General features: G+C 40.1%; 1 protein-coding gene across 6 annotated transcripts in view; it reads right to left on the reverse strand.

The window, feature by feature from the left end:
* Window positions 1-23,984, reverse strand: part of Srpk2 (SRSF protein kinase 2) — a 192,191-nt gene that overhangs the window by 110,500 nt on the left and 57,707 nt on the right. For 3 of the 6 annotated variants that reach the window (XM_028778144.1, XM_028778145.1, XM_028778146.1), the window contains one exon: window positions 16,234-16,297. The exons of the other annotated variants lie outside the window; for them this stretch is intronic. In XM_028778144.1, coding sequence (XP_028633977.1) covers window positions 16,234-16,271 — 38 coding nt within the window. In that variant the 5' untranslated portion in view covers window positions 16,272-16,297. The remainder of the gene's footprint in view (window positions 1-16,233; window positions 16,298-23,984) is intronic. 6 annotated transcript variants of the gene reach the window in all.

Here is a 23,984-nt window from a genome sequence, read left to right on the forward strand (position 1 = left end):
TAGATAGATAGATAGATAGATAGATAGATAGATAGATAGATAGATAGGTAGGTAGGTAGGTAGGTAGGTAGGTAGATTATAGACAGATACCGTTTTTTTAAAAGGGGAAAAGAATAGATGAGGTAAATCTGAGACTTCTGATTCTAGACCTTTAAAAAAAAAAAAACTAAAATGAGATAGGTCAGAGTTTTATAAGCCAGGGGGCATCTCAAGATCATCCTAAAGTGGAGAAGGAGCACAGATATGAGGCTGGCAAAACAAGTTAACAGTCAAGAAGCCTGCTAGGGAAGCGTCTGTGGCCCCAGCAGTTGCTGCCAAAAACAAAGTAAAGGTCAGCAAAACCCCTGTTTGTTGCTAAGCTAAAATAAAACAACTTCCTTCTATCCTTTCACAGCCCTCAGGAAGGTTCCTGCTGTCTTTTGCTCTCTCTAGAAGGCACTTACAATGTCCACTTAAGCCACAGCCACAAGTTACACCAAGCAACTGTTCTCACTCGCCACAAAAACCCTAAGGGCAGCCATGAAGCCAAAGAATTACTTATTCCTTTCCAGTCCTCCTGCAACTTTCTCTACACAGAAGAGTGAATGCAGAGCACACTGGCATAGAACTGTCAGTAGTCAGGAGGGATTAGTGAGTTTGGTTTAGCTCTATTCTAAGTCTGAGCTCTCAAAAGACAGTAAGGGGTCTAAGTAGGAGCTAGACATAGACACTGCAGCTCAGATGGAGGTCTGCAGATAGGAATGCAGCAACAGTGTGCAGATGGTGTTTAATAGCATTCAACAGATGAGGTCAGTATGGGAGAGTACAAACAAGGAGAGCAAGGGACCCCTACGCAGGACCAACATTTAGGAAATGCTAGTGTGACATACAAACTGAGAGGTACTATGTCTTACTTTTCTATTGCTGAGAAGAGACGCCATGATTTGGGGTTCACAATTAATTAGTAACAGTTAATTTGGGGGTTCACAGTTCCAGAAGGCTAGAGTCTTTGGGTTTTCATGGTAAGAATCATGGCAGCAGGCTGGCATGGTGCTGAAGTAATAGCTGACCCGTACAAATGATCCATAAACACAAGGCAGACACAGAGCTAACTGGAAATGGCAAGGCCTTTAGAAACCTCAAATGCCCGCCCCAGTGACACACCTCCTCCAACAAGGCCACACTTCCCCATCTTTCCCAAACTCAAATACCTGAGCCTTTGGAGGAGAGGGGAAGGTACTCTCATTCAAACCACCACATCCTGCTTTAATTTTTATTTTTTTTTTGATTGGGGGAAGAGGATATATGAGTGTGTGTATGTGTGTGTGCGTGTGCATGTATGTGTGCACCATGGCATGTGAAGGTCAGAGGACAATTCTGTGGTCCTCTCATTCTGCTTTTAAGTAGACTGCAAGGATTAAACTCAGGCTGCCAGGTTGTGTGGCAAGTGCCTGCTTTTAGTTCTTCATCTTTTCTCCCAAATTCCTCACTAACCAAACACAGAAACATAGGATGTGTGTGTGTGTGTGTGTGTGTGTGTGTATTCAGCACCAGATATTCTGAATACTGAAGACAATTAACTATACATTTTACCAACTTCAATATATATTTCCAATTAGTGGCAATATTTTTTCATTTGTCCATTCTGTCAAGGAAAGCAGGATTTCATTTATGAGACTTTCCAGATAAAGGAAGCAAGGCCTTTTCTATGGGAGATTTGAGTTCAGGCACCTTCAAGAGTCAAGTGGGTGAGACAGTATCAGCAGAAGAGCATGCTCTCAGGTCATTCGTTCAGTATTGAGTAGGAAGTAGAGGACTCTGCTACGGGCATGAAGTAGGAAGGAAGACCATACTCTGGGTCAGATAACTCCTGAACACACTTTTCATATAGCAATTGAACGTCGATAATACAAAACCCCAAATACAAAACATCCAAAAATCTGAAATCTTTTACAGGCTGCCAAGTAGAAAATCTTATACTGTGAAACTGTTTCATGTAGGAAATTATATTAATTACTTTTAACGGGCTGTATAAAATATACAGAAAACAAAATGAACTTCATATTTGGGTCCCATGCCAAAAATATCTGTGTATATGCAAATATTCCAAACCCCCCACAAAAAAAATCTGGTTGTAAGATTGCAGAAAACCGATATTCAAATTGAAGGTAACATTTCCAAGGTCGTTTCTTCTGTGATCTAGTATTCCTCTATAGACAAATATTTTCTTTACAGACAAAATGGTAAAGAATTGTGTGTTGTAAAATATGGGTGGGATCTTTGTTACTTGTGTATGATCTACATGTATGTGAATGTATGCATTTGTAATGTGAGAGCAAGTGAGCGGGCATGGGCATGTCACAAGGTGTGCCTGAAAGCCAGAGTCCAACTTTAGATGTCAGTCCCTGCCTTCCACTCTGTTCAAAGCCGTCTCTTTGTCTGTCACTCCTGCATAGGGCAGGCTAGCTGACCATCGAGTCACTGGTTGTCCTTCCTTGTACTGTTTTCATTGTTTCAGGGATGGGTGAATGGGATCATGTACACACACTGGGAGTTCACACATTTGCATCACAAGACTTTTACCCACTGAGCTACCCCCCTGCCTACATGTTAAACCAGCCAGCTTTGTGACTAGTGAGGTGTTTCCAAGCCTCATAATTTCTCTGGAAGACAAGCACAAGACAACACTGAAGACTAAGAGCATGGTGGAAAAGGCTTATTTTGACTTTAACAAAAGAGAAAAAAGAAAGACCAAGAAAAAAAATTTAATTACTCCATTGTTAGAACCTTGAGATTTACTATTGTCACAATAGTTAAAGTTGACCCTTAAGTTTTCAGAGTAGTGGGGAAAAGTTGGAAACTGACTTCTCAGAACTGGGAAGGGGAAACTTGTACACGGAGAAGAGACCTCAAGAGAAGGAAGATGAGGGATAGAGGGTAATGAGAGGGACAGAGGGAGAGACGAAGTCAGGAGGTGAGGGAGTCAGAGAGAGGAAGGGAAGAGGAAGAAGAGAGGACTGGCTCCAGTCAGCTTGGGCAGCTGTGGATTGGAAGCAGGGCAGCACTGTCACCCAGGCGCCTTCAGGCATTTGGCAATCACCCACACAGGTGTCAGTTTCTTCAGTGCAAAACAGAAATGCTTGTCTTATACATTAAATACACGGTAGCTATTAAACTAGATCCAATACATGTAACAGAAACCTTTTAAAAACCTGAATTTGGTGTTGAAGAGATGGCTCAGTAATTCAGAGCACCTGCTGCTCTTCCAGAGTACCTGCCTCTGAGTAGCTGCCAGCACAAACAACTGCTCACAACTGTCTCTAACTCCCATCCCATAGGATCCAATGCTCTCTTCTGGACAGTCACCAGGCATACAAACGACATACAAACAGACATGCATATACAGTAAAATAATAAAAAGCATCTCTTAAATTGACGCCAGTTATTTAATACTGTACCCTGGCTGCCCTGGGAAACCATCAAGGCCAGGCTGTCCTTGAACCTTGCTGAGATTCACTTGCTTCTACCTGCTGAGATTAAAAGCCTATATGCCATTTCAGAGTGAGTAGAGTGTGTTTACATATTTAGGAATCGTGTGTGTGTGTGTGTGTGTGTGTGTGTGTGTGTGTGTGTGAAGTGAGGAGGGATTTAATTTGAAGAATTTGAAGAATTTAATTTGACTTAATTTGAAGAATTAAAAAAATTAATTAATTTGTGTGCCACCACACCCAGAATTTATTTATACCATGGGCTAATCCACGCTGCAAGAGCTGAGACAGGGGGATGGATAGGAGCAGAGATCCTCTGGGTAACATCTCACTCTGACATCGTCAAAGACTAGTTATACTAACTGCTACTGGTTTTAAAGTATATAGGGTTAGAAAATATGTTGGTGACAGACTATTTTGATGCTTAAGGCCCTCAAAGAGAGGTCCAAAGCATCAATTTGTATGCACACAACACTGCTCAACATGTATCATGTTCTAACATATCATACATGATTAAAAATAAGAAGAGATGTGTGGAAAAGGTGGGATATCAGAATCAGGCAAAACAGGGTTGGAGATGCACATCTGGAAGCCCAGCACTCAGAGCGAAGCTGTTTGGGGGTTGGGGACTGCCTTTGAAACAGTGAATAATGGTCACGACTTCCTGCTTCCCTGGATTTATTGAGGTTCCAAGTCAGTGCTTGTTGATACTTCACACAGGGGTCTTAACTCACAAGTTACATACAAGTTGTTAGGTCAACAGGAAGCTCCAAGTTCAAAACTCCTTGCTTGCAGCCAGGTTTGACAATGGACTCCTGTGACCCAGAGACTCAGCAGGCAGAGGCAGGAGACCCATAGTTAAAAGTCAACCTGGACGTTAATTAAATTTAAGCTTTAAAAGAGCCAATATAAAACAAATTATGGCCAGCCTGGATTCCATGGTGAGTTCCAGGACAACTAGAGCTACATATTGAGAACCTATCTCAACTCCACCACCACCCCCACAAAAAATGAACGAATAAAAATAAAAATCATGCATGGATAGAGACAGTGGCCGGGTATGGTGTCATATACCTACACTCAGGATACAATGGCCCACACCTTTAATCAGGAGGCACAGGTAGGGAGGTCTCTGAGCTCTGGGTCAGCCAGGGCCACATAGTGACCCTCTATATAGTGAAAACTTCAAGAATAAATGTAAATAAATAAATAAATAAGAATTTGTTGTTTTTTTTTAAAGGAAAAACAAGGGCACCTGAAGCTGGGTGGGTATGGGGGTAGAGGAGGACCTGGAAGAAGGAAGAGGAAAGGGATTTATATGACCAAAATATGCTACATGGCATTCTCAAAGATTAATAAAAATATTATTTAAAACATTAATTTACCTATCATGATACGCTGATCTAAACTGTTTTCTATATGCCAATATAGCATGAGCGTCTTATCTGAAAAATGAGGAAGCCTTTAATGTCCTCGATATAATCTGGGACTCTCCCTGAGCAGCCATAGCAGCAAAGTTCTACAACTATGATAATTGGCTCCATCTTTGCCACTAGCTATTAAATCTGTGACAAACTCTGGGTAAGGCAGATAATAACTTTACTTTTCTTCCAAAACCAGTTGGAAGGCCATGAAAACACTACCCCACAATTACAGAAGGCTCGTATCTCAACACCCCTGGAGCCAAAAGCTCTTAAGAGGGTTTTTGCAAGGAGAATGAAACAAAGAAAAAAAGAATCATTTCAAACAAATACAATTTGTTCATTTGTGTACCCTGCAATAAATGCCTGCACCTACTGTGAACAGGAAATAGGCGTGACGGCATGACGTGGCAGCAGGAGACAGGCTCTGCTTTACACTGCATAGCCCAGCCCAGGGAAGACTGCACCTGACCCTCACTCTACCATAGGAGCTTCTTAGGGAACTCTTAGGGAACTCTCACTTCTTCGTGAAGACTGCCCCAGCCAGCAGGAAGAAAGGCAGGATTCTTTTCCTGTTTACTGGAAATTGTCAGGCTAAAGAAACCGGCTCCCTCCTCAATCCAGGTTTATTTCCCTCACTGCACCTGTAAGGCTTCCCATCAGGAAGCTCTCAAGTTGCACACTAATTATCATTCTGCCCCAAGAAACAAACGCTCATTCTAGGTCCAAGGAACACTGCACTGGACAGGCGGTTTACCCAGCTAAGCTATGAAATATATTTTAACAAATTCCAAACTCTGGTTAAACTTCACCACAAAAACCAAACAAACAAACCACTACCAGTACCAAAAACCAAACAAACAATGAGGGGAACAAGAACTAACATCTTACTTAATTTTTTTTTTTTTGAAGACAGGGTTTGTCCCTGAACTCACTCTGTAGACCAGGCTGATATGGAACTCAGAAATCCGCCTGCCTCTGCCTCTGCCTCCCAAGTGTTGAGACTAAAGGCGTGTGCCACCACTGCTCATCTCAATTTTACCATTTTTTAACAAAAGTAGTGGTTAAAACTGTGTAGCAAGAACAAATTTGAGTCCCTTTCTCTTCATTGTGTGGTTACATGGATACTGTAAAGTATAAGCTATAAGACTTTATCTCATTTACCAATTTTACAGTTAAGATCTGTATCATTTTATCTTTCCCAGCAAAATTTAATGTTAAGAAATTCAACATATTCTGTTTTCAGCTGGCAAAACCATAGAGGGAGAGCTGCATCCTGAGGAGTTCCATGTGGGATGCTAACATTTTCCCTAAAGGAAGTCTCTCTTAAGAAATCTCAAAAAGTCATCAAAACCCAAATAATAGTGAATAATTTCCTGTAAGTTACTAAGCTGACTTACAATATGGAGATTTACTCTCACCTATACAGTGTAGTACTGTCAGGACAGGGCAGAGGAGCTAGACAAAGGACAGGGCGAAGCTTAAGGAAAAAAACCAGTCAAGGGAACAGCCAGTCTTTCCTAAATAAAACACACACACACGCACACACGCACACACGCACACACGCACACACGCACACACGCACACACAAGGCTAAGCCAGCTGTGTACTTGTGTGATACTAAACCAGCTGTGGTATACATGTGCAATCTCAAAACCCTTGAGGCTGAAGTGGGAGGATCATGAGTTTAAGATAGCTTGGGCTACAACATAAACTTAAGTCCAGCCTGGACTACATGGACAGAAGAAATGGAGAAAGAAAGACTGATGGGAGAAGAGAGCAAGAGGCCTCCCCTCCCCCATGCCAACCATCTGTGTTGAATGCCTTGCCATCTGTCTGAAATTCAAAGTGTGGATATACCTTCTTGAAATGTTTTATAAACGTAAGCTTCATTAGCACAAACATAATACCTGTGTTTTTCTCATTGATTAGGTATTCCATTTGGCAGCTAACAACTAATCAAGGGCACAGTAAGGATATCTCAAATAGTTCATAGATGTATGAATCAATCAATACAAGAGTCTACAAGGCTTTTACTGAAGTCCATTATACTGACTACACTTTATGTTCAGAGAGTCTTTCTAGAGCAAAGAAGCACAGGACAGAGAGTTTGTCTACACCATTTAGTGTATCCATTAATGTTGCTATTCAACCCAAAACCAAAGTTCTAGAAATCTCCAATGAGAGTGTGCAGGATCCTGCTGTGCACTGCCAGAAACAGTGAACAGGATACTCTTCTGAAGGACAATTTAGACTTACAAACTAGCACTGCAATAATTCAACTCCTAAACCAACACTCAATAAACAAAAAGATGACCGAACATTCACTCATACAGACTCAGTAGAACACAGCCTTTCAAAAATCATGGGGCTACAGAGAAGGGCACTTTCTGCTCTCCCAGCAGGCCCATTTGTTCCTATCACCCACATCAGACAGCTCACAACTACCTGAAACTCCAGCTTTAGGAGCTCCTACATCCTCGCTGGCCTCTGCAGGCATCCACACACACACAAACACAAAATTTAAAGTAAGATAAATATTTTTAAGATGGAATTTCCTCTTTAATATTTATTTTATTTTCTAATCGTTTGAGTGTGTTTTATTTTATTTTTTAATCGTGTGTGTGTGTGTGTGTGTGTGTGTGTGTATGTGTGTGTGTGTGTTTGTGTTCATGTGAGTGACTGTAGGCGCCAGCGGAAGCCAGAGGTCCCCTGAAGACACATGAGTGAGGGGAATCAGACTCAGATCCTCTTCGAGCACAACATATGCTGTTAATCACTGAAGCATCTGCTACCCCCAAAGAAATAATAAATCTTTAAAACTTAAATAATATCATAAAAACTATACTATTTAATATTCTTTATAAATACAAGAAAAATACATAAAGATAGGAAATAAACTCCAAATGTCACTATGATACTGTTTTGCTTTTGGCAACAGTGCTACTGCTAAAGTACACATGTGATTCTATGGACCTAACTGACAGGAGGGCTCCAGGGTTTAGAATACAGTTCTCAGCAGTGATTGCTAGGCTCGGCATGTCTGAAATGTTACAAAACTCTGTAAATCTACCCTTGGAATGAAAATAACTTAGTCACACCGCTTTAATCCCAGAACTTGGGAAGCAAAGGCTATTCTGGTGTACAAAGTGAGTTCCAGGACAGCCAGGGCCATACAGAGAAACCCTGTCTCAAAAAGAGAAAAAGGAAAATGACTTGACCTGCATGTCTTCTACCCACTGATGATGCTTAGTGCCCACTGATGATGCTTAGTGCTCATAGAACTTTGAAATCCTTTTTAGTGAGTCTGCACAGCTGGATCACTGTGTTACTGCACAGGGAAAAAAAAGTTTACCATGATCTGCACTTGAGTGTCCAATGCTCTCTGTGTGAAGAGATAAAAATCCAAAAAAATACGAAAAAATAAAAATAAAATGGTTGGCTGCTAGTCAGTAATAGTATAACTTTTAATCCCAGCACTTGGGAGGGAGAGGTAGGAGAATCTCTGTGAGTTCTAGGCCAGCCTGGTCTACAGAGCTAGTTCTAGGACAGCTGAGTCTACAAAAAGAAATCCTGCTTCAAAAAAGTAAAATAAATACATACTACACACACACACACACACACACACACACACACACACACACAGAGCGAGAGCGAGAGCGAGAGCGAGAGCGAGAGAGAGAGAGAGAGAGAATGAGAGAATGAGAGAATGAGAAAATGAGAGAATAAATAAAAGGACAGAAGAGTTGGAGAACTCAGCCAGTACTTCTATAGGATCAGCAGGCCCTTAGGTGCTGTGGCCTGGATAGCCAGGTGTTTGCATCCTTTTGTCATACATACCTCTAATCTTTTAAAATACTTTGCCCAGAAATGTCATTTTTATTGCTAGAGAAACAGCTCAGTACTTAAGAGCACGGGCTGCTTTTCCATAGAACCCAGGTTCAGTTACCAGCACTTATTTGGCAGCTAATAACCAACTGCAACTGCAGTTCTAGAAGATCTAACACTCTCTTCTGACCTCTGGGGACACGGTTAACATGTGGAACTCAGATATACGTGTAGGCAAAACACCCTTACACAGAAAGATAATAAAAAAATAAAATATTAAAAAACTGTTTTTAAAAAAAAGAAATGCAATTACTAGTTACATGTAACACTTTTAAGGAGTGTCCAGGGCCATCCACTGTGGTATCATTCATGATATAGTGCTTGGCACTGAGTGCCTAAAGAAAAAAAAACAATCTACATGAACAAGCATCCACCAACATCATCTTCTATATAAATTTTATACATCAGCAGTCTGTGGAAATTCTACAATACTGTGGTGCTTTTGGGGTATGAAGATTTCCAAATCATTTAGTGACTGGTTCAGAGAAAGTGCATAGTAGATGGACAGATAATAATTGTCATCTATGCAAAACCAGTCATGATTTTTTTGCCATCCCATGCTATATAAAGAATCTGCTGCCACATCAGTTTGAAGGATGGTCACTAAAGTATTGGCTTTTCTGTCATTGCTGTTTTTACTATGACAGCTACTGTGCAGTGTGTTCAGAACTGTTCCGTGTTAAGTCTGATAACTTACCAACCGAGAGAAGACTCATGCTGGGCATGGTGTCACAGCTTAAGGCAAGAGGGTCTCAAGTTCCAGGCTAACCTTGCTTATAGAAAACCTCAGTTTCAAGAACAAAAATGAACCAGAAAGATGGTTCCATCAGGGATGTGCAGGTCTAGTGACCTCAGTTTGATCCCGGAACATACAAAATGATGGAAGAGGAGAACAGAGCACACAGAGCACCATGGCACACCATGCACACAGACACACAGGAACTTTGTGAAGAGTAAAGAACAAAGAGAAGGTTCTGAGAGAAACAGAAATGATTAGGCAGAGTGATGCTAAGTGGTGGGTACACAGGACCTGGTAATGAATGCTTGGTAACGCACATCCTCAGAGCTTCATGGCATCTACACAAGCCTCACTCTCTGAGCCTTTCCTTGAGCCTCACTGTGACAGCGAGGTCAGGGCTTGAGCTGTGCTCTCTCATGCAGGAAAGTCTAAACAGGACATGATACTGTATCTTAGGGTAAGACCCACTTGCTCCATTTCTGGTGGGGATAGGAAATTTTCTTTAGGAAACAAATAGGATTTAGAATACCATTAAATGTGATACACCCTGTATGTTACTTCAATTAAATGTAAACAAAATGGCACAATATTAAGTACCCATTAGTACCATGTGAACTATGTGACCAAAAAGCAGCAGATGGCATCCAAAACACTGGCAATGAGGGGAGACGTTTGGTTTAGTGTTGTATGCATGTGTGTGTGTGGGGGGGGGGGGATGCAGAAATGTAAAGCATCCATGTTTATTTTAATTTCTATTTCACATTAAAATAAATGTAAAAAATGTAGCAATAAAGTACACGAGACAAAAACCTAAGACTTGTACACTTGATAGCTTACAAGAGTTAATATAAATTAGTAGTGACTATAATTTAATCTATGCCTGTGGCAAAGAATAACTTATATCAAAAGTCTTCCCACAAAGTTCTTAATTTATAAACTGCAAATTCTCCACATACAATCCTAGGTTGAGTCTAAAAGCACAAGTACTCACAGCCCAAGTCACAGACCACCTTTGCCCTCAGAACCACGGGATGAAGGGTAAAGGTTTAGAGCAGACATCTCTCAAACAGATTTGCGGTTGAAATGGTTTACATAGTCTATGATTGAAAAAACTCCCTAACATCAGAAACCAGATAAAATCAAAGTTTAGACTGATAGCAAATATAATACTGCAGGAAGTAAAACATATAATTACCAACAGAAGGGCAGCTCAGATAAATGCGTACATTTTTTTTTTAGTTTAATGTATTTTAATAGCAAACTTACAGGAACAGCCCAGAAAGCAGACAACATAAAAAGCACGTCCTCGCATGTAGGACAACTCAGTTAGAACAGTATAATGAATGGGTGGAGTCTAGTGTATGATAAAAATGCTACAGACAACATTTAGGTGCCATCAATATTTTACTTATTTTTTAAAAAGTCCAAATGCTGACATATTCCAGAAATTTTTAACAGGTTTATTTATAATTGTTATAAAGTCGAACTGTTGAAATGTGTTCACTGAAACATTTTGCTTGCATTAATGCTTTACATCTTGCATTTATATTAAAAATTCACACTCAAATGAACGTGTAGAAACTTCTAATACTTGATTCTGTCCCCTATGTTTCCACTCGCAATCATATACTTAGGTACCTTTGACCCCATGGAAAAAATATCTAACATTCAGAACTACTGATAACAGGAAGAAGAGGAAAAAAAATATTTTTGAGAATGAAATGTTTCCCCTCATAGTGGATGCTTAAGCCCGCTCTCCGCGTGTGTGGCGAGCTAGCTGGATATCTCCACGTATGCGGCGAGCTAGCATATATTTTTTTTTTGACCAGAAATTACATGGCAAGACTACACTTTAAGTGATGGCTCAAGATAATTTTAAGCCGGGCGGTGGTGGTGCTCGCCTATAATCCCAGCATTCGGGAGGCAGGGGCAGGCGGAGTTATGAGTTCGAGGCCAGCCTGGTCTACAGAGTGAATTCCAGGACAGCCAGGACTACACAGAGAAACCCTGTCTCGAAAAACCAAAAAAAAAAAAATTTTTTTTCAAAAAAAATAATAAAAAAACCAATAATAATAATAATAATTTTAAAAGTAAGTACAACCAGGTCCCAAAAGTAGGTTCTTTCTTACATGATTTACAAGGTAAGCTTCTAAGAGGATTTACCTAAGTAATGATTTTCCTATGGAAAACAAACCTGAAAGCTAATGTTAACATGCATGCCATGCCCTCTTGGTCCTCTTAAAGATGATAAACATGGAAAAGGGTGTCTCGGAGGGAGGCTGGGCTGTGACTCGGACTACATTCTCATGCTCATCTCCAGCACCTCCTCCAGCTGCTTAGAAACCTGAGTCAATGAAAACATGCAGAGGTCCACTTCCCAAATGCATGCACATAACTGTTCATATCAACACTATTCGTAACCCGATAGCGACAAACAAGAAATAGCCCCTAACATCCATCAACAGGTCAAATGGATAGATGGAGACCCAAGATATAAATATTGGACTGCAGAGACCAGATACATGAAGCACGTGAGTGACACTGGAAACGACAAGGCAAAGGGGCACACACACACACACACACACACACACACACACACACACACGGACCTGGTGAGGAGGGGAGCATCTATCTCACGCCTCTTTACTTAATTCACCAATGAATACTGCTGGGAGCCATCAGTGGGGAAGGGAGGGAAGCTGTGACGGCATCCATGTGTACTGATCAGACCTTGGTGCATATCCTAGAGCAAACAAGCGACACTGCTCTGCACCCTTGCATCAAATTCCCCCTCCTCACAATTTGTCAAGGTTTCTCTGTGTGCTCGAAAGAAAGAAAGAAAATTAAAAGACACACGTGCACAAGCACAAGCTGTACACATGACATGCCCTTGAACATAGGGAGGGACAGCATGCCATCCTGTCACTTCTCAGCAAGGCTACTTATTCAGCACTGGTACAACCCAGGCCACGGCATAATGCTCATGACAACACAGGCCATGGTATACTGATCATGACTTCTCTCTCTTCCTTATTTCTCCATTCATGACAAAGGTTAACTAGCAACTGTGGATTCAGTATTTATTTGCTGACTACTAGGATGCTACAAAGACCCTCTTTAAAACACTAAAAATGTCACACCAAAATACAAAGAGCTTGTCCTTTTAAGCCTTGCCCTGAGAAAACATAAATCCCCTTAGAGTACTCAGTGATTAATGGCTCATTCTGCCCTCCCGCCCTCATCCTATTGAGAAGTAGTATCTGTTTCGATTCCCAGCACCAACAACCAAGCCACCATCAGGAGAAATGATGTCTGGGTTGTTTAGTGAGTAATTGCTACCATTTTCCTAGCCATGATTACTATTCCTCTCTTCACCGCACGTTCCATACCACAACCTCCAAAAGTGCTACAGCTAGAACAAAGCAAAAGAAGTGAAAAGATGAAAAGATAAGTTTTGCCATTAACTGTTCCGTTTGCTTTATTACACTAAAAGAGAGTAAACCAAAACTGTGTCTAACAGCATTATTACAATGCTAACAAATCAACATGCTCACTTATTCAGTAAGAACTCAATTCTACAAAAGACGGATTTGTAGTGGGATTTATTCCTGGACCCTCCAGAGGACTCTTAACAGGCCACAGGACACATCACTTGTTTTTAACTTAACATTCATTCAGTAATATTCTCTGTTGTTAATCTTTAAAGAAGTAAGCTGAATACTTTTTCTCTCTTCAAAATACAACATGCAAAACTAAACTGTAGCTGAGCTGCATTAATCCTGGCCTGTGAGCAGCCTTCCTAAATGGAGCACATGGACTACACAGCTCTTCTACTGAGGTACTTCTTATAGGTCTCCACTATTTCATCTGAGCTAAACGCCTAACTTCAAAACTATTTTCAAGAACTATTGTGATCGGTTAGTAGACTCCATTATAATTTTACTTTGCACTAGTTTTATTTTCAAGGAAGCAGTCCTCAAAAGTCTACAAAATTAAGTTAATGTTTTATAGTGATTTTCCTATTTTAGAAAAAGTATATGAACAAAAGGATCCAGCCAATAAGAGTAGCTTTCCCAAGACAGCTTTTTCCACATAATAGGATAAAGTGTAAGGTGAAAGGGTTCCTGAAGATATCCCAGCACAGACTCCACACTTACTACACTCCGTATTCAGAAGCACTGCCCCTGCCAAGAGTGCTCTCAGGAGACCCCTCTACACTACAGGGACAGGGTACAGGAATGATGCCTTCTGGTGCCACACAGCTTCTCCCTCTGTGGAAAAAGAAACCAGGCTGCTTTGCCCAACCTACTGATAGGCATCTGGAGACTGCTGCAACCCAAGAAAATCTCAAAGACCTTAGGCGACCATGCATAAAACTGCAACCCATTTATTTATTTTTCTCTGTTCTAAAACCATGTCATTTTTTTAAGAGATCAGAGAGAGTATTTTAGAAATATGATAAGTGATTAACAGTAACTGACAATGTGACAAATGCTATCATGATATTATAAGGTATTACATCCACATCGTAGGCAAGACACAGATATTAGATAATGAACTTTTTACACCTGAGATTATTCTTTTACAGATTTTTTTTTAAATTAGCAATTCTCAACCTGTAAGTTACTAGCTCTTTTCAGAGAGATCACTCAAGACCATCGGAAAACACAGATATTTACATTATAATTCTTAACAGCAAAATTACAGTTATAAAGTAGTGGCAAAAATGTTATGGTTGGAGTCACCACAACATGAGGAACTGTATCGAAGGGGCACAGCATTAGAATTGAGAACCACTCTTTTAAATAAATTAAAAAATCAAATGATACAGCTTTTAATGAAATGGAGAGGAAAGGGGCATTTTGTTTTAAAATATTTAAATTAATTAAACAGCGATTATGCTTAAAAAATTTTGAATTGATGTATAAATCATACTCACCACCTAAGTGAGACTATCACATCTGCTTAATATAACTCTGAAACCAGTAAGGCGAGCTCCAGCACACCCTTGCACAAAGTTACCCGCATCAGCAATTGGTCTCTGAGCTTTGTAATTATGACAACAGGTACTCTCTTCTCTTTCAAATAACCACAAGAGCCCAAGTAAGTAAAGTCATGAAAATACTATAGAGTAGGTTTTCATAGAATGAGTTTTGAGAAAGAAAGAAAAAAATTAACTTGTTTTTAAGAGATATTCATCTTCTGTGTTCACCCCTCAGTTTACCAATAAAGAACTCCCACTATCCCAGAAGGATGAATAGTTATTGTGATCCTTTCATTAAGTACACTGCTAGGACGACACTCTAACACTGCAGCTGATGCTTGAACAGCTATGCTTATTGTTCCCATCAGCACCAGGTTTTTGACAGGATATTCCCAAGGCTGAAGAGTCCTTTTGTAGCTCAACAAACAGAACAATTGAAATCAGGTGGCTAGCCACAAACCAGAAGTTACAAGGGTCAAGAAAAATAAGCACAAAACTTCTTAGTTACTTTTTATTTTCAGTCTCTAGAGAATGTAGTTACATCTTCATTTGTAACCAAAGTTGCAATCAGAAGCATTTCACCTAACAATACACTAAAAAGTCAATATAGTTTCTTTGCCTTCAGAGCATGTCCTCCTGAAACTAACACACATTTTGCCATGGAGGATCAGCTAGTTTCTGGTTTGGTTTTTACAATATTTTTCCTGTATCATTTCTTTACCACAGCAATTTTCCACATTATTTTCCTAAATTTTCAATCTGTGAACAACAAGGTCCTAAAAATTAGCCCTAGAAAAGATAAATCAACATGTCTTAAATATAGCTGTCTACATTAACTATAAATTGATAGGATAAGAAAAAGAAAAGGTAATCAGCAACTGTTAGCCTAAGAACCTCAATTTCAAACATTTTGAATACATATTGTATACTCAAAATTCAATAAATAGAAGTGAACACAGAATTTACTTATCAAAATAGGGATCTTCAGTCTCATTTTTTACAGGAGATAAAAATATCTTAATTTTGCTTGTAAGGCAAAACAGTAATTTTCATGAACCATCTCCTTACAGGTATAATCATATGAATGACAGATAAAATAATTGCTTTAAAAATACTTCTGAGTCATTTTATCCTTACCTGCAGGCATGAACCATTACTGCATGCAGTGGCTGTTCCACTGCCTAGCAGAGACTTGAAGAAACATCACATCTCTTTTTCAGAATGTGACTAATCTGTGGGTTTGCAATTCCTAAGCTATGTACAAATGGCACTCCCTTTATTCATTAAAATAAAATATATATATATACTTATTACAGGAAAAAATCAACTATGTTTAAGCTAGATATTTACAGATATCCTTGGAAATTCTATATACCAGCAACCTCAAAATATAAGAACAAAAATTTCATAATAAATCCTTTAAAAAGCAAGATTTTTGTGGGGGGGGTTAAATTATTTTTTAAGCTTTCAGCAGCTGCCACATTTGAGCCAGCGGTCTGCTGTGTTATGGTGCGCATGCTGCAGCTGATTAGACTGACTGTTTTTCTAAAAAAAAAAATCAATTTCCCTTCGCAAAGCAGAACTGCTTGCCCAAATACACATCTTCAACACAGCACAACGCCAGCATGCAGTACAATACGTTACATAGCAAATTTGACAAGGAAAAAGATAAGTCCTGTTTGTTTCTTAGCAATGCTACACCATTAATTGTTCATGCAAGAGCTGTAGCTGTACCTTTCTGAAGAGGACGACTTCTCAGAGTTAACTGACATCAGCAGCTCAATCTTCTGCTTGATTTCTGGAAAAATCAGAAAATATTCACAACCAAGATTGCCCGCCCTTGCTTACAAGCCTTATATCAAGAGATTTTTCTTCCCTAATCCCTTTTGTTCAAAATGAGGCCACAAGATTCGCAGTACTTCTGTTAGGACTCGGATTCAATGGTGCTATAAAGGGAAACCGCTCCAGAGGCACCAGGCCTTGCTAAACTATGCACATGACTGTTTATGAAAGCAGGAAGTACCACTTCTTTTAAGCAGAGGGGTGTCCTTTTTTTTTTAAGGTAGAACTACCTGGGTTTTACTAAAAAATTTCAAACTGAACAAGTTATGAAACAAATATGAAATGCTAGCATCTAAACTCAATATACTAAATAATTTGAGAAGCCTAAATTATAATGTTTCAATCTGTAATAAACAGATATGCAACCCCTGGCTGCTTCTATTTGATTAGCCCCAAAAAATATGGCTCAGTGAATCATTTCTGTCACTTAAGAATGAAATATTAAACCCAAACCCCAATTCAATGATTAAAATGTTATAATTTCCTGATTGTTTTTAATTAAATTTAACATCCAGGCCCTAACACTTTCAGAAAGAGACTTCTTTTCACCGTAGTCTCCCCTCCTTCACAGCACACAAGTGAACAGCAACACCCAGGGACTGAGCAGAGATGATATTCTTGTCCTTTTAGGAAGGACTGGCAATGCCACCTACATCAGAAATTGAAGTGCAACTTCAATTTAATTAAAAGATGTTTGCTGGAACCAAGCTGGATAGAAGAACTTAAAGGGAAGAATGAAAAGACTACAGCAAAGGCAAAGCCATGGGAAATATAGCAAACTGCCTTTAGCCACACCAGTAACTTAGTCAAAGGCTGGCAACCTCAACTGTGGAAAGCCCATATCCTTACTTCATTGGAAATGCTATTTTGTCTATTCCTAAAAAGTACTTTCACTGTATTTTTTTAAATTACAGTATATGTTTATAATAAAAAGTCCACATACTAAAATTGAAACTGTTATCACTGAAAAACTATAAGATCTAAGAATTTCTAAGCAGACCTCAATAACGTGGGGGAGGGTAAGCAAGCATACATGCATGCATATGTGTGTATTTCCTAGAAATAAGACAATGTTTTAAAATGCAGACTACATTAATAAAATTAAAATATGAAAAATTCAAGGAAAAATTAAAAAATAAAAGTAGGAAAATTCTCTCTCGGTGTTAAGGGAATTTCCTAACTTACGCATATATCCTCATCCTCTAGACATAATACAATTAGCTAAGCTGCTGCAGTAATCAGACTTACCGTGAGGGTTCTGAGGGAGAGTTCTGAGTAAGGGTTCTGAGGAGCTACCGTCAAACTGTTCAGTAAAGGTTCCCCTCATTTCAAAAGAACTGTCTCTGCGTGGGACTAGAAACACTTCTTCATTTTCAAAAACCATGGGACCTTCAGGAAACTGCCTATACTCTCTAAAGCCTGTATTTCCTCATCTATAAAGTGGAGATAAGTATTTGTACTTGTGGAGAATTAGTTAAATAAGCCCAAGAGACTCAGGCCATGGCACGTGGTGCTCCATCCCTCCGGGCCTGTTCCCCTCTGGCTGCAAAGCAGTTCTCTTCAATACACACTTACTAAAGGCGTTAATGGGGCACAGGCCTGTCCACCTCCCTAGTGTTCCCATAATGTTAAACCCACTTTCTTCTCCCTTTCATTATCAGCTTCAATATGAACTTTTTTAATCAGCATGTTATTGCATGCAGAGGTTAACTACCCTGTATCTCAAGCTCCCTATAGTTTTTGACTAGATGTTTCAGAATGAAATTGTACTTGACCATTTTATTGAAAAAAGATTTTTTTAATTCTTTAATATAAAAAACCTTTACGGTAAACACCATGTTAAGTCTGTGAAGCCGCACAGGGTTGTAGTGATGCAGGAGAGTTTCCAATGCTCCTTTCATAGTCTCTCCAAATCATCACATTTGTTTACTTCTAGAAACAGTGAACCATTCGGGATGGACTCAATCACTGTCAGTGTTGCACCTGACGAGCCCTGCATGTCTTCCCGTCTAAGACACTGCCTACGTGTCCTAATGCATTCCCACTGCTAGGCCTGCTTACCTTTTGTTTTGTTTTGTTTTTTTAAGATTTATTTAAAAAAAAAAAAAAAAGTCGGGTGGTGGTGGTGCACGCCTTTAATCCCAGCACTTGGGAGGCAGAGGCAGGCGGATTTCTGAGTTCAAGCCAGCCTGGTCTACAGATTGAGTTCCAGGACAGCCAGGGCTACACAGAGAAACCCTGTCTTGAAAAACAAAAAAACAAAAAAACAAAAAAAACAAAAAGATTTATCTTATTTATATGAGTACACTGTAGCTGTCTTCAGTCACACCAGAAGAGGGCATCAGATCCCATTACAGATGGTTGTGAGCCACCATGTGGTTACTGGGAATTGAACTCAGGACCTCTGGAAGAGCAGTCAGTGTTCTTAACCGCTCGCTGAGCCATCTCCCCAGCCCCTGGTAACTTTTAAGAATTCCAAAAACAGCCCTGCACCATGACAGCCGCTGCTGTTAATTCCAGCACTTGGTAGTCAGAGGCAGGTAGATCTTCATGGGTTCAAGGACAGCCTGGTCTATAGAGCAAGTTTCCAGGGCTGTTACACAGAAAAATCTGTTGGGGGGCTGGGGGAGAGATTCAAAACAAAGAAACCTCCCTCCCAGGGGAGTACCTTTTCTGCAATGAAGCGGCTCCTCCTTTTACTCTCAGTCTTCTGAACATCAGGGCAGATCTCCCCACACCAACTGTCACTCGGCTGCTTACCTTTACCAGCTTTCCTGTCCTACTTCAAAACAGTGTTCCTCAAGCATCTTTGTAAATTTAATTTCATCTATAAAATGGTTTAAACATCCAATGTGCTTTTACCGTCACCTTTACAACACTATGCCCCACTCCACCCCCACAACTCACTAGGCCCTCTTCATTACCACTGGGCTTCTTGGTTCTCAAAAAAAAAAAAAAGGCAGCCTTACAGCCTTGCAGACACCTATTCTTTCAACCATCAGGCTCCTTTTGTATTTCTACACTAATAGTTTGTTTTTAAAGTTCATCACCTAGGGGCTGGCCTGAGGGCTGAACAGATAAGGCAGCAGCCTTGAAAGCTGACCACCCAGTTGAATCCTCAGGGCCCACATAGTAGAGAGAATAAATTCTAGAACTTCCTTTGTAATTTCCACATACAAACCATGGCAGACACACAACACCATGAATACAAAATGGACAAATGAAAATATAATTGTAAAAACTTAAAAAACAAAGTCTGTCAACCAATTGCTTTCCTTCAGGTTTTATCTACATCCCCTGTTATCCATCTACCACACGGGTGTACTCAAAATGCTCAATGGTCTTACAATCTGCTCCTTACATCTCTGAACCTTTAACCCAGCCTTTGGCATGACCCCAAAATGCTACTTCTACTCATACCATAAACTATGCTTCTTTACTTCACAGAGAAAATAAGTACTTATTTTAATTTCTATACAAAATCATAGGGGGATGTAAGTTTCACTGTCTTGTCCATTCTCCAAAGCAGTGGGGTCAGACTTTGTTTATTCTTTAACTGCTCTCACGCATGTAATTCTCTGCAATTCTAAGTCCTTCATGGCATCATCACTTCCCACACAATTCTTACACATTGGTGATACCTACAGAACCTTCACCATTCAAACATGTCTGTACCCTACTGGGGCACTACTAATTAGCATATGAATTATCAGTCCGTTAATGCCTCATGCAATCCAAATCCATACATTCTCCAATCTCCCCTGATAGTTTCCACTAAATAATCACCAAATGTATACAATATCTAAAACTGAACTCAGCAACTGCTTGACCCCATGTCTACTTTATCTCAGGCCTAGAGTTTGCCGTCTCCTACTCCATCCCACAGCACAGACCCTTTACAGTCTAACTCTGGGTACAACAGGACCCATCTTCCAAGACACCAATTTTTGAGGACTCCCGAATGCATTCCACTTTCTCGCTTAGGAATAACTCCTACAGTCTCCCTTTTAGACATGCTACATCCTCTGGAGGACTAAGCTCTGCTGGTCTGTCTTCTCACCTACCTTCTTTCTCACAGTTTTTCTTTCCTTGGAACATCACAGGACAGTTCATCTCTCACCTATGTAACCCACTAGCTTGTTGTTTATCTGTTTTTCATTTTCTTTTTTCTAAAACAGGAGTGTGTGTGTGTGTGTGTGTGTGTGTGTGTGTGTGTGTGTTTGTCCCTTATCTGTCCTGAAACCAGCTCTATACGCCAGGCTGGCCTCAAACTCACACAGACATCCCACCAGAGTGCTGGAATTAAAGGTGTGTGTCACCACGCCCAGCTCCACAACTCACTTTTTCAATCTGGGCCACAAACTCCTCCCTAACTTATCTTCCAAGATAGAATTAAATTAATCTCTTTGTGTCTCTATATACTGCACACACTTGTATACAATTACTAATGTGTAATTTTCCATTTGACATTCCATGAAACTAAAGTTACCTTAAGGACAAGGACTTGATATTTTTCTTAAGTTCATGCAGAGCCAGTCATATCATATTAGACTTACTAACCACCACTTTTATAATTGGATTAGCCTCATCTAGTCAGCACATTAGTGCATATGTAGCTAAACTGCATCTGTTTATAACAGAAAATCTAAAAGAGAAAGAGTGGTTCAAGTTGATCACCCTCCTCACTTTCTCCAAAACATTACCTTTTGGTACCTACAATCTCCCAGATTCAAGCATCCAAAGTTCACCATTTAGTCCTCATTTTTAGAAAAAATACGGGATAAGGGTGTTTGCATACATACACACACGAGAACTCAGGTCCCCGAGAGAGCCAGAGGTGTAAGAACTCCTTGGCACTTGGGAGCTGACTAATACGGTGTGAAAAACTGAACTCAGGCTCTCTGCAGCAGCAGTGTGTGGTCTCAGGAACTGAACTCAGGTTCTCTGCAACAGCAATGTGTGGTCTCGGCCACTTGGTCCTTTCTCCAGCTCCTCAGCCTTCTCTTAAATCAGCTTTTAAAATGTAGATTTAAATCAGACCTTGTTATTAAGTGAAATCTTGCCACTAATTAGCTTAATTGATTAAAATAATGTGGTCTGTGATACCATATTCTTCTCATACTTCTCTTGTATATATTACCTTACATACTAAATGAATGAACCAAATGAGGCAGTCAAGATGCCTTAGTAGGTAAACATGCTTGTTGTGCAAGCCTGAGAATCTATGTTGGATTCCCTGGAACTTATACAATGGTACAATAAGAAAATTTCACAAAACTGTCCTCCGATCTCCACATGTATGCCATGCATTCCACCCCAACATGCAACACACACACACACACACACACACACACACACACCAAAAATGATTCCTAATGACAATGACAGCAGAAGAAACGAGCGCCGTGAACATGGGACGTCTGTCAATTCATTACAAACCTAACATGAGACCCTTGACTTTTGTGACACAGTAAATTAGGAATATAACACTTCCTAGATTCTAGCAAAAACTTCCTTTTACTTGACAAATCCTTTAACATAGCCATCTGTAAACCTGATACTTGAGGTATGTTTTTATTTTATGTCTATGTACGTTTATGCCTGGCACCTACACAAACCAGAAAAGGGACTAGGATCCCTGGAGTTGATGTCTCCCACTGCTGTGAGCTGCCATATGGGAGCTGGGAATTGAACCTCAGACCTCTGGGAAAGCAGAGCTATCCTAACTGCTGAGCCGTCTCCAGCCCCATAAGAACTATTTTTAAAAATTAATTGCTGGTGCTGGAGAGAGTACTCAGAAGTTAAAAACATCTGGTTGACCCAGGTTCACTTCCCAGCATCCACATGTTGGCTCACAACTGTTTGTAACTCCAGGTCCAAGGAATTCAACGTAAGTGCATATACGCAGGCAAAACAGCAATGCACATGAAAATAAATCACAAAAATTAATTACTGCCTTGTATTTGTGTGGAGGCATTTAAGGGCTACAAAACCAACCACGTTGTGCTTAAGTTACCATCTAATGATACAGCAGAAAGGGTGAACCTACAGTCTAAACCTGCAAGATAACTCAATTGGTAAAACTGCTTGCCACACAAGCCTGAAGAACTGAACTCAATCCTGGGACCAGTAAAAGAACCAAATTCCTAAAAGGTTTCCTCTGACACACATGCCTGAGTATGTACGTACATACAGACATACATACATACAGACATACATACACACACACACAAATATAACATACACATAAACACACTAAAATAAAAGTTTTAAAATTAAGTATTGAAGAAAAATAATAAAGTAGGTTTGAAAATTGGTAACAAAACAAACAAAGAAACAAACAAACGAAGATTTCCACAAGTCTAGGCCTACTAAATATCCATGAATGGGGAGCTCATGTGGTCCCACCCACTCCTCCTTGAGAGCAGCAGGCAGTTGCTGGTTGCTGGGCTAGAGTCACTGAGACACTGGCCTTACTCAAGTAAATAATCCCTCACTCCTGCTCATGAAAACAATCCTAATTAAACGTGATGAGGACATCCCCCCCCCAAAAAAAGACATGAAAAGTAGGAAGGAAATAACAAAATTGTGAAAGAATTTTTAAATGTTTAAAATTTTTAAAAATACATTTAGAAGCTAAGAGGCTACATCTGAGTAGATCTCATATGCTACTCCTGAGTCTGCTTCAGAAGGCAGAGTGGCTGAGAGTCAGCTCCTTTACCAGGTGCTCAGAGGCAGCCCCTCCCCCATTCACACACTGCTCCAACCACGAGCTTTCTATAGCTCCCCGATTCCAGTTCCATGTCTGGAATCACACAACTGCCTCTGTCTCACACATTCACAGACTACTGTGGTGATCTACTCTTTCAGCGTGGTCAGCTTAGGCCTAGGAGTCTCTGAAAGGCTCCCACTAAAATGGACAAGGCCTGCAGTAGCTTTGCTGGTTGCCATCCTTATTCTGATGCTAACTTTTTAAGGCTAGGCCCTTACTTGAAATTTAAGGAGACATATGAGACTCTTCACAAAGGTGCCAAGTAATGCCAGTCCTCTGAACTATGAGAAAGCTGAAGCCTGGTTAACTGGCCAGAACCTCTCAGGCCAAAACCTTAAAAAAAAAAAAAAAAGCGGGGGGGGGCAATACTCATCATTTCTGTCATGATAATACAAGAAAAACAACCTTAAGGCAAACCTTGTCCAGATACACAGAGAATGGCTGATGAGCTGAGCAGAGAAACAACTGTCCTTAGTACAGCTAACCCTGCCCACACTCTCCAAACAGGTCACTGACAGACAGACTCCCGAGGGCCAGGTACTCCAACTCAGTACAGTGCAAACCCAGTACAATGCAGAAACAATCGGCAAAGTTCATAAACTGACAGAAAACACTGCTGATACTGAGCTAGAATCACAACCCAAACACTGAGAAATGAGGAGACAGAGGTTAAAAGGTTCTAACAATCATCACCAGCATGTAGAGCACCGGGAATATTACTCATCACATACTAAACACCAGAAACAATCATGTCCTTATGTAGGTTGCAAAATGCTCTTCATCACAATGTCATCATCTAAAAGACATCCAACAGTGTTGTTAGACAACATGTTAACCAGGTTTCATTTAGTATATAAATATATGTCAAGAA

The sequence above is a fragment of the Grammomys surdaster genome, unplaced genomic scaffold, assembly GCF_004785775.1.
Source record: "Grammomys surdaster isolate TR1022 unplaced genomic scaffold, NIH_TR_1.0 325, whole genome shotgun sequence".
Classification (NCBI taxonomy): domain Eukaryota; kingdom Metazoa; phylum Chordata; class Mammalia; order Rodentia; family Muridae; genus Grammomys; species Grammomys surdaster.